This window comes from Lepidochelys kempii, chromosome 1 (genome assembly GCF_965140265.1).
Source record: "Lepidochelys kempii isolate rLepKem1 chromosome 1, rLepKem1.hap2, whole genome shotgun sequence".
Lineage (NCBI taxonomy): Eukaryota > Metazoa > Chordata > Testudines > Cheloniidae > Lepidochelys > Lepidochelys kempii.
In genome coordinates, this window is record NC_133256.1 from 214195004 (window position 1) to 214206919 (window position 11916).

An 11916-nucleotide genomic window follows, 5' to 3' on the forward strand; every position below is an offset into this window, starting at 1 on the left:
AGCAAGCATCTCAGAGAGGTGATTAAGAAAAAGCAGAAAGCCTACACGGAGTGGAAGATGGGAGGGATCAGCAAGGAAAGCTACCTTATTGAGGTCAGAACATGTAGGGATAAAGTGAGACAGGCAAAAAGTCAAGTAGAGTTGTACTTTGCAAAGGGAATTAAAACCAATAGTAAAAGGTTCTATAGCCATATAAATAAGAAGAAAACAAAGAAAGAAGAAGTGGGACTGCTAAACACTGAGGATGGAGTGGAGGTGAAGGATAATCTAGGCATGGCCCAATATCTAAACGAATACTTTGTCTAAGTCTTTAATAAGGCTAAAGAAGATCTTAGGGATAATGGTAGCATGACAAATGGGAATGAGGACATGGAGGTAGATATTACCATATCTGAGGTAGAAGCAAAACTCGAACAGCTTAATAGGACTGAATCGGAGGGCCCAGATAATCTGCATCCAAGAATATTGAAGGAATTGGCACATGAAATTGCAAGCCCATTAGCAAAATTTTTTAATGAATCTGTAAACTCAGGGGTTGTACCGTATGATTGGAGAATTCCTAACATAGTTCCTATATTTAAGAAAGGGAAAAAAAAGTGATGCAGGTAACTACAGGCCTATTAGTTTGACATCTGTAGTATGCAAGGTCTTGGAAAAAATTTTGAAGGAGAAAGTAGTTAAGGACATTGAGGTCAATGGTAATGGGACAAAATACAACACGGTTTTACAAAAGGGAGATCGTGCCAAACCAACCTGATCTCCTTCTTTGAGAAAGTAACAGATTTTTTAGACAAAGGAAACACAGTGGATCTAATTTACCTAGATTTCAGTAAGGCGTTTGATACTGTGCCACATGGGGAATTATTAGTTAAATTGGAAAAGATGGGGATCAATATGAAAATTAAAAGGCGGGTAAGGAAATGGTTAACTGGGAGACTACAGCGGGTCCAACTGAAAGGTGAACTGTCAGGCTGGAGGGAAGTTACCAGTGGAGTTCCTCAGGGATCAGTTTTGGGACCAATTTTATTTAATCTTTTTATTCCTGACCTCGGCACAAAAAGTGGGAGTGTCCTAATAAAGTTTGCGGATGATACAAAGCTGAGAGGTATTACCAATTTAGAGAGAGACCGGGATATCATACAGGAAGATTTGGATGACCTTGTAAATTGGAGTAATAGTAATAGGATGAAATTTAATAGTGAGAAGTGTAAGGTTATGCATTTAGGGATTAATAACAAGAATTTTAGTTATAAGCTGGGGACGCATCCATTAGAAGTAACGGAGGAGGAGAAGGACCTTGGAGTATCGGTTGATCATAGGATGACTATGAGCCGCCAATGTGATATGGCCGTGAAAAAAACTAATGCGGTCTTGGGATGCATCAGGCGAGGTATTTCCAGTAGAGAAAAGGAGGTTTTAGTACCGTTATACAAGGCAGTGGTGAGACCTCACCTGGAATACTGTGTGCAGTTCTGGTCTCCCATGTTTAAGAAGGATGAATTCAAACTGGAACAGGTACAGAGAAGGGCTACTAGGATGATCCGAGGAATGGAAAACCTGTCCTATGAAAGGAGACTCAAGGAGCTTGGCTTTTTTAGCCTAACTAAAAGAAGGTTGATGGGAGCTATGATTGCTGTCTATAAATATATCAGAGGGATAAATACCAGAGAGGGAGATGAATTATTTAAGCTCAGTATTAATGTGGACACAAGAACAAATGGATATAAACTGGTCATTGGGAAGTTTAGACTTGAAATTAGATGAAGGTTTCTAACCATCAGAGGAGTGAAGTTTTGGAATAACCTTCCAAGGGAAGCAGTGGGGGCAAAAGACCTATCTGGCTTTAAGATTAAACTCGATAAGTTTATGGAGGAGATGGTATGATGGAATAACATGATTTTGGCAATTAATTGATCTTTAAATATTCATGGTAAATAGGCCCATTGGCCTGTGATGGAATGTTAGATGGGGTGGGATCTGAGTTACCACTGAGAATTCTTTCCTGGGTATCTGGCTGGTGAATCTTGCCCATATGCTCAGGGTTTAGCTGATCCCCATATTTGGGGTCAGGGAGGAATTTTCCTCCAGGGCAGACTGGAAGAGGCCCTGGAGGTTTTTCGCCTTCCTCTGTAGCATGGGGCACAGGTCACTTGCTGGAGGATTCTCTGCTCCTTGAAGTCTTTAAACCACGATTTGAGGACTTCAATAGCTCAGACATAGGTGAGAGGTTTATTGCAGGAATGGGTGGGTGAGATTCTGTGGCCTGCGTTGTGCAGGAGGTCAGACTAGATGATCATAATGGTCCCTTCTGACCTTAATATCTATGAATCTTTGAGAACTCATCTAGGACAGGTGACGTCCCAGAGGACTGGAGAAGGGCAAATACCTATCTATAAAGACTGGAATAAAGAGGACCCTGTCAGTTTAACATCAATACCCAAAAGATACTGGAACAAATTATTAAACAATCAATTTATAAGCACCTACAGTATAATAGAGTTGTAAGGAAGAGCCAGCATGGATTTGTCAAAAACAAATTATGCCATGCCAACCTAATTTCCTTCTTTCACGGGCTTACTGGCCTCCTGGTTAGGGCTGAAGTAGCAGACGGGAGATATCTTGATTTTAGTTAGGCTTTTGATATAGTGGCACACGGCATTCTCATAAACAAATCTGAGAAATGTGGTCTAGATGAAATTACTCTAAGGTGGGTGCACAACTGGTTGAATAACCGTACTCAAACAGTAGTCATCAGTGGTTTGCTGTCAAACTGGGAACGTGTATCTAGTGGGTTGCCATGGGGTAAGTCCTGGGTCTGGTACTATTCAATATTTTCATTAATGACTTGGATAATGGAATGGAAAGAATGCTTATAAAATGTGCAAGTGACCCAAGCTGAGAGGGATCAAAAGCACTTGGAGGACAGGATTAGAATTCAATATGACTTTGACAAGTTGCAGAGCAGGTTTGAAAACAAGATGAAATTCAGTAAAGAAAAGGGCAAAGTACTACACTTAGGAATGGAAAGTCAAATGCACAACTTCAAAAGGGGGAATAACTGTACTTGGTGGTAGTACTGCTGAAATAGATCTGGGGTAACTGTAGATCACAAATTGAATACGATTTAACAGTGTGATGCAATTTTGAAAATGCCAGTATCATTCTGGTGTGTATTAACAGGAATGTCCTATGTAAGACAGAGGATGTAACTGTCCTGATCTAGGGGGCACTGGTGAGGCCTCAGCTGGAGTACTGTGTCCAATTCTGGGTGCCACACTTCAGAAAAGATATTGAAAAAATTGGAGATGGTCCAGAGGAGAGCAACAAAAATGATAAAAGGTTTAGAAAACCTGACCTATGAGGAGAAGTTAAAAAAACTTGGCATGTTTAGTCTTCAGAAAAGAAGACTTGGGGGGACATGATATCAGTTTTCAAATATACTAAGTGCTGTTACACAGAGAACCAGGGTGATTTTTTTCTTCCTGTCCACTGAAGGTAGGACAAAAAGTAATGGTCTCAACCTGCAGCAAGGGAGATTTATGTTAGATATTAGGAGAAACATCCTAACTGGAAGGGTATTTTCGGTTCGTTCTAGAACAGGCTGCCAAGGGAGGTTGTAGAATCCACATCACTGGAGGTTTTTAAGAACAGGATGGATACACTTCTGGCTAGATTGAACTGGTCCTGGCCCAGTGCAGGGGGCTGGACTTGATAACCTCTCCAGGTCTCTTCCAGCCCCACATTTCTATGATTCTTTGAAGATACTTCACTGCTCTCTGCTTCAGTTTCCCATCTGTGAAATGTGGATTATGATGTAAGTACTTTGAGAGCTACTCATGATAAGCTCTATAGAAAAACTGGGTCTTTAGATTATTAGTCACAGCTGCAAACCTAGGTGAGAACTACAACTGTTGAGAAAAACCATTGACTCCTACCAACAAACATTTCTCTTTCAGTTTAAAAACCTAGGAAATTAAATGGCAAAAATCTTTGTTAATGCAGAGTTAATGCACACACACTCCCACTCTGCCTGTTCACTGTCATAGTCAGGCACTATCTGCACTTTCCCTATGCTCAAACACTGAGCCTGCCCCCCGAGAGCATTCCACACTTGCAAAATATAACAACCACCCTTTTACCACCCATTGACACATCAACACAAGATATCACCTAAACATATACTTTCCCCCACCCATCATTAAATCCACACCCAGCTCTCATGTCCCAACTCACTACTGACAGTACCCATGGCAAGATGAACCCAGTGCCCTGCTCCTGACACAGCCTACACAAATGATGCCGACTGCAACCTCAAGGTCCATGTGCACATCTTTCCTTTGATAACACACAAGCGAGCACTCAAGCCCAGATCTCCTCGTATCACATTCACAGTTCTCTGATGCTCCTCAAACTAATCCCCAGATCTCCTCATATTACAACCACAGCTCTCCAAAGCTGCTCCAGTGTATTCCTCCACCATTCAGTACAGCCACACCTAATGCAGTGACTGCAGCTGGAGAGCAGATACGCTCCGTGGTTATTGCCAGCTCCAGGAGGATCCCTTGGTGAAGATCCCTTTGGGGGTTGGACTAGATGACCTTCTGGGGTCCCTTCCAACCCTGATATTCTATGATTCTAAGAGCTGCTTGGGGCTTCAATTGGTGGCACTGAAACAGAAACTCTAAGAATTGTGAACTGCCTCAGTCAACTCAACAGTGCTCAAGCTGGGGCTTTCTGATGACAGTCACCAATGTTTGCTTTTTGAATTATCTCCCTGCCCAAAGTTGTAGAGCTGTTCTGAGATTGTGGGTAAAATTGGGGATTCAGAGCAGACTTTGAGTAGAATTAAATGGTAAAAAACCATCATTAATGCAGAGTTAAGGTTGCCCAATGATACCCTGGGTGCCTTCAGAATGTTGATCTCAGCAGGGGAGGGTCCCCCAAGTACAGGACACAATCTCACAAGGTGTTGAGGGGATCCTGTGAGAGGCTGAGCACCCTCAGCTGCCACTCCTGGATCAGACCCAAAGTGAGTCAAACACACCAATGAAGGGATAAAGGAGGGAGAGGTGAAAGCTCTATTATCACTAGAAGCTCACACCAAGAAATTTGAAGGAATGAGCACCATGGGGCTGAGGTCTCCCTCTCTCCCCACCACGAGCCATATACTACCTGGCTGGTTTTTGAGTAGCCTGACTAGTTTTTCTTTAGGCTTGCCAGTAGCTGGTCCAAAGGTGTTATTGGTTGGGGGACGGGGAGGGGTTGGTGTTGCCAGGATTTCTAAGCTGTGCACAAATGCGCCTGGGCATGCAGCGATCTCGGAACTCCAGCTATGCGTGTCACAGCTGGAAACACACAATGGCCTCCCGCCTGGCACACTCATCCTGAGCTGCATGGGTGCAGTGGGCCAAGGCAGGCACCAGTCAATGGGAGAGCAGTGCCACACTCCCAACCACAAATCCCACCAAACTTGTCTTCACTTTCTGAGCACTGAGCTCCTCCCCATGTTTGCCCCCAACCCTGGGATTCGGTCCTGCCCACAGACCAGCCTCGCCTCTTCTGGGACCTGGCCCTGTCCACAGACCAGCCACACCTCCCCTGGGATGTGGGCCTGCCCACAGACAGGCCAGTTTTTCTGTGCCTTAGAGGTGGCAACCCCACCCTATACAGAAAGGCAGCCCATCTCCAATCCTGGCTTCTCCTGTCCAGGACTTCAAATTTCAGGAAAAAGACCTCTCTGTTTTCCATTTCCCCCAGCCCATCCTAACACCCAACCTGGCAGTATGACCACGGCCAGTGAGCCAGCCAGATCTCCTCATGGACACATGGACAGGCTATCCAGCTGGCTGCCGTGGACTGGGCTTTCGGCCAGTGGTGTGTTCCACAGGCAGGCTAGTGGGCAGTGCAGATCCTGTCCAGGCTCTGCTGTTAGCGGTGATGTTGGGAAAGGCACCTCGCTAGCTCGCCCCACCCTTCTTTTAGCTCGTCCATTTAGGTTTGTGTCCTGACAAGACCCTGGCCCTGACAAGAAGGTGACCTTTGTTACCCATATAAGAAGATCCCAGGTCTGTCACTCTGTCTGTTAGTCACTCTGAAGCCTAGGATGTGTGCTGAGTCAGCATGAAATGTTGGGACAAGCTACAAGCCTGCGGGGAGCAGGGAACAGGGAGGGGAGGGGCAGGAGGCAGATTTAGGGGTTTTGAACAGAATGGCACGGAGAAGGATTTGGGGCAGGAAAAAGGCTGGGGGGCAGAGGGACGTGGGGGGCAGAGGGCAGCTGGAGGTGAAGGTGGACGGGAGGTTGAGAGGGATGTAGGGGGATGCGAAGTTCAGGGAGGCTGAGGGGGCTGCAGAATACAGCAATGGGGGTGAGAGATGAAGGGGATTAGGTGGCAGATCACCAGCCTCGGGTTGGTGGTGGAGGTGGGGAGTCCCCTCCAAGCAGTTGGGGAAGGCAGTCTTGCCGTGTTTCCAGATCTCACAAGCTGATTGGGAGTCATGGGATTTTGCTGCCTACAAAAAATCAGAGGAGCTGCTGTGATGACACAAGAAGCTCCTCTAATACTCCAGTTTTCAGGGCTGGACCAAGCTCTGTACGAGAGCTTCAGGGCTGAGGACACAGACCTGCCCTGCCACTGAGCCCTGCCTTCATGTATATCCCTAGAGCAGAGAGAGGGTCCTGGGGCAGCAAGAGGCAAGGGAGGGTGAAGCTGGTAAACTGTTCCAGTTGGGAACCAGGCAGAAGACAAACCTGCTTGGCCCAGGAGGCGGGGGAGTGGGGAGTCAGGGAAGTGATGTAGCTGGGTTCTAGGTGGTGTCCCAGGGCAGCAGGAGGTAGGGAAGTCTTGCGATGAGTGAAGAGGGAATGAAGGGCAGTTCCCCCATCTCAGGGGTGAGAAGAGGGCAAGTGCAGTCTCCAGCTGAGCAGCCAGGGAGAGGGGTGTTTTGTGTGTGCATTACAAGGTTGACTTTCCAACCTGAAATTATGACACACTCACACTGGCAGGGGAATAGAGGGCAGTTAAAAAGCCCAAAGATAGACTAGGATGACAACTTATTTTAGCAATAAATACAGTATTGGTACAGTGATAGACTCAGTTTGGTGAAAGGCACCTTGGTAATAAGTAAGTCTCATTTTCAAATCAGAGAGAGCTGTCAGGTGTTCAAGTTGTCAAGCACTTGTCTTTCAATTAATGTCTGCTTCAGAATGAAAATGGCTGCATGCTTTCAACAAAAATGAAATGGGTGGTTCACAATTCTGTGTAAACATTAACTGTCCTAAGTAATTTAAAAAACAACTGGGAGGGAGGTGTATATATCTGAGACAGATGATATGAGAAAAAGCAGTGACGTGCGTACATTGCAATTTGACAATGTACATGTTTTGCTTTCATATTCTTTCTATGTTTTTTGCTTAATATTTTCTTCCAGCAGTCACTGTTGCTTCACAGGACTTTACAAATTACACCCGTGCAATAGCACAGGCTTCCAGCTAGTCTCTAATAAGCAGATCTGCATGAATGGGTGGCACAACGCCAACCCCTGTTGCAGGGCAATAACATAAAAGTGGCCACAACTGCTCCAATTCCATCAAGAAAGTTTTAAAATAATAAAACCTGGCCCGTATATAGTACTATGTATTTAAGTGCCTGAAAGCACTTTGCAAACACAAGTGAAGTTAAGCCTCACAGCCACTCTCTGAGGTAGGAAATTAACTTGTTTCACAAATGGGGAAACTGAGGCACAAGGCATTATTGAATACAGAACCAGAACTGGAAATAAAACCCCTGTTTCCCGGTGTCTGGTTCTGTGCTCTGACCACTAGACCTTTCCCCTTCCCCTTACAGATGTATCTGAGTAGGGAGGAGAGTGCTCAGCAGTGGAGAACATGCATCCCTAGTGGAGGAAAAGGGAAATCAGAGCTCTTCTGGGACCCTATTCTTGTATCAGGAGAAAGGTAAATAGAACTGTCCCCATTTACTGGAGACACTTGAAATAGAGAGGAATATGAGAGAGATAATGGGGTTTCCCACTATGTCTTCTTGGCTCCCCCTGGGTGGGGGGAAAGTGGAACCATCCTTTGTAGCAGACAGGAATCCTTTGGAGCAACTTGGAAACACGCAAAATTTTCTGGGATGTGGGTTCACGTGAGGGATATTGGAAGTGGGAGAAAAGAGACTGAGTGACTCAGCTGTAGGGTCTACAGTGTTAGTGGTTCACCAGTTTGAATTCTTACCTGAGCACAATACGCCGACATCATTTGCGTGGGAGCATGTGTGGTTGGGACGGGACATCCTGGGACATTTCTGAAGGAGAGACTCATTCCCCACACACTGAAACTCTTCCTTCCAGATCAGATCATGTCCTTCTCCGAAGTGAGCTGTTCCCAAGGTGGCTACAGCCTGTCCACACCCTAATTCATTGCAGATAACATAAGCGGTGTTGAAATCCAAGTGTGAATCACAGACTGTCTCCCACATTTTTCCATGTTTGACTTCAACACGTCCTGAGCAGTCAGTGTCCCCTCCAATCAGACGGACCTCGATGAGACCTAAAGAGTCAATGCATCCATCAATCAGTGTTGGTTATTTTGACATCCCATAACCTTCCCCAGGCCTTCCTGGGGATGAAATGAAGAGAACCTTCTTCTCTCAACAGCAAAGACATTGTTAAATAAGCAGGAGCCCTTTACCAGTCAGCTCTGTGTTCTTGGGGAACCAGGGCATAGTACTCAGCCTGTCTGACTCATGAAAGACCTTCCTCCGCAGCCTCTGATTGAACCAAAACCGATCAGAAGAAAGACTTACAAAAAGCAATGAAAAGGCAAGTGGGAGACACACCTAAACCCCTGGGACAAGGGTGACAGGATTAAGGAAACTCCCCTAGCCTCATTTGCATGGCAGATGGGACAGGGAGGCATCTCTATTAGCATACAGAATGGAGACCAGAGATTCCAAAGCAAGAGCCACATGGAACTCTGGGACCTGAAAAGCAAGGAAGCACTGCATGATGGGGGATCTCTGCTCCAGATGTTAATGAACCCACGCCTGCACACACCCAGCTCAGTAGTTATCAGACCAATTCTAATAATAAATCTGTTCCTGGTATCCAAAATACTGAAGCTCCCTAATTGCATTGTGAGCTCCCTCCAAAGAACACCACCCACAGCCAGGAAAGAGCAGTTCCTATTGTCTAGCCTGAACACAACAACTTTAACAATATTCCCTTGAGCCATCAGTTTACCCAGAAACACAAGTGACACAACTAGTACATTGATAGAATTACAGAGCCTGCCCCCCCCAAAGAGTAGCCCTAATAAATGAATGTACCCCAAAGTAATGGGCAAATCTGGTAACAACACTGTGCTCCAGTGATGAGAGAGAGTTTGAATAAAAGGGCAATGTGTGACACTGCTGGGGGGTGGGAGTAGGCAACAAAGTAATTCTCAGTAGTGAACAGATAGACACAAAGCAGAATGTGCAGGTGGGACTGATGAGTGTTTACATGGTCTAAGTACATCCTCAGCTGGAATATTTTATTTCTGTCCCTTCATTACAGGAAGGCTATTGAAAAACTGGCAAAAGTTCAAAGAAAGGAAACTATTCAATGATGAAGCCTGGAGGCTTGAAAGAGGCTCAATGTGTGAGACTGGGGAGTAAAGGAGAATTAAGGGGCAAGGAATAGCAAGTGTCTCCACAGAGCTGAGAACAAGGAGAGGAGGAGCTTCATAATTCATATTATCTGAAAATACTAAAATAATGGCTGAGAGTTCAGAAGGGAAAAGCAAAGGGCAGAGAGGAGGAATAAGTCCCCAGCAGTGGAAGGAGTAGAGCGGGATAGACACAAAGGGGAAGTGACCGAGTCACTGTGATTGAAGATAGTCTAGAACAGACTAGATACAGTACTAGTGGGAAGGAAGCAGGGGAATGTTCTGCATGATGCCAGAGACCAGAGCTGCTCCAACTGCTTGGAATTAGGATCTCGTGTGTCGGCCTCACGCCAACAGAGCCTGACACATGGAAAACCGGTTCCAGTGTGAAGCCCTTCTCAATTAACCTTATGGCTTGTCTACAGGGGATGTTACCTCACATGATTTGTTCCATGGAGCATACAGTTAATCCCAATAGACAGCTCTGAAAACAGCTGGAAAGGCTTCCTGGAGCATGAACAAAAGGTCAGAATGGAGCGCACAGCCCTTGGGAGGTACACGATGCAGACAATGCAGAGGCAAACAACTGTGATAAAGCACCTTTTGCTGCAAAAGCCAAGCACTGTGTCCCAACGCTCCAATGTCCTGAAAACTATGGAGAACGCACCATATTGAGAGCACAATTCCAAACAACCTTAGCACAGATCCTTCCCACTGCATTCAGTCCCACAGGAGATGGAGAAGAAGAACGCTTTCTGATGCATCACCGTCAGGGGTGAATACTCCTCGGTGGGGCTCTCCCTCAATACCCAAGTTTTTCAGTTTGCACAACATTCTTTGGACTGATCTACTCCTAAAACTTAGGTCACCCAAGCTCCATGGGTCATGGCTGTGAAAAATTCACACCTCTAAAAGACACAGTTCCTTTTTTTGATAAACTAAAAAAATTCATTTCCATAGAATAATCGAAGTGTAGGACTTGAATGGACCTTGATAGGTCATCTAATCCAGTCGCCTGCACCAAGGCAGGACTAAACCTATGTCTTCATTGGCATTTTTGTCAGTGAAACTTCTGACGGACAGAGGTGTAAAAAAAACTACCCCCCTGACTGACAAAAGTTTCACTGACAAAAGCGCCGGTATGGACAGAGCTGTGCCGGCAGGAGACGCTCTCCCACTGACATAGCTACTGGTGCTTGTTAGGGCTCATTTAATTATGCTGGCAGGAGAGACCTCTCCCATCGGCATAGAGTGGCTACATGGGATGCCTTACAGCTGTGCCACTGTAAGGTCTGCAGTGAAAGCATAGCCTAAGTATTATCTAGACCACCCCGACAGATGTTTGTCTGACCCTTTCTTAAAAATGTCCAATGACAGAGATTCCACAACCTCCCTAAGTAATTTGTTCCACTGCTTAACAAGTCTTACGGTTAGGAAGTTTTCCCCAATGTCTAATCTAAATCTCTCTTGCTTCAATTTAATCCTTTTACTTCTAGCCCCATCCTCAGTTGTTAAGGAGAAAAATTTAGTGCCCTCCTATTTATAGCAGCCTTTTATGTACTTGAAGAATGTTAGGATGTCCCCCCATCGACCTTCTCTTCTCTAGACTAAACCAGCCCATTTTTTCCATCTTTCCTCGTAGTTGATGTTTTCCAGGCCTTTAATCACTTTTGTTGCTCTCCTCTGTTAGCTACCATTTTGTCTGAAAAACTCAGAGCTCAGCCCGTAAATGGCATAATACCTCCCATCCCATGCTATTAATTCAGAATGTAATCAAACCAAAACTCCTTTACTTGCTCACAATGTTCATTAACCACAAATTCCTGTGGCATCCTAGCAGAAGCACAAGACATCCTCACTCTCTTCCCTTAACCACTTGGACCATTTTGCAAGGGGCCCTCTCTGGCTGCCCATAATTTTGAGAAGTTTTATCCAGTTCCTACCCCTTCCATCCTCCAGGATTTCAACCTGGGTCTCACAGATGTTGTGCAACATCCAATAGGCACTTATCACACCAGGCACATTAGTAGTAGTATCAAAGCATCTGGGAGCCCTACTCATGGTCTAGGGCTCCATTGTACTAGGTGCTGTACAAACACAGAAGAGAAAGACAGTCTGTACCCCAAAGAACTTAAAATCTAAGTAGAAGGCAAGAAACAACAGAGGGATACAAACAGACGGACAGGGGAGTACATGGTCAGCATGACAGATTGTGCTCTCAGCACACCAACAGCCTAACCATTGTCTAGTTTTCACCTGGGTCAATT

At 45.4% G+C, this 11916-nt stretch overlaps 1 protein-coding gene across 1 annotated transcript in view; it reads right to left on the reverse strand.

The window, feature by feature from the left end:
• Window positions 1–8294, reverse strand: part of LOC140907283 (antigen WC1.1-like) — a 47570-nt gene extending 39276 nt beyond the window's left edge. The window contains exon 1 of the mRNA XM_073332873.1: window positions 8237–8294. Coding sequence (XP_073188974.1) covers window positions 8237–8294 — 58 coding nt within the window. The remainder of the gene's footprint in view (window positions 1–8236) is intronic.
• Window positions 8295–11916: the final 3622 nt, after the last annotated feature.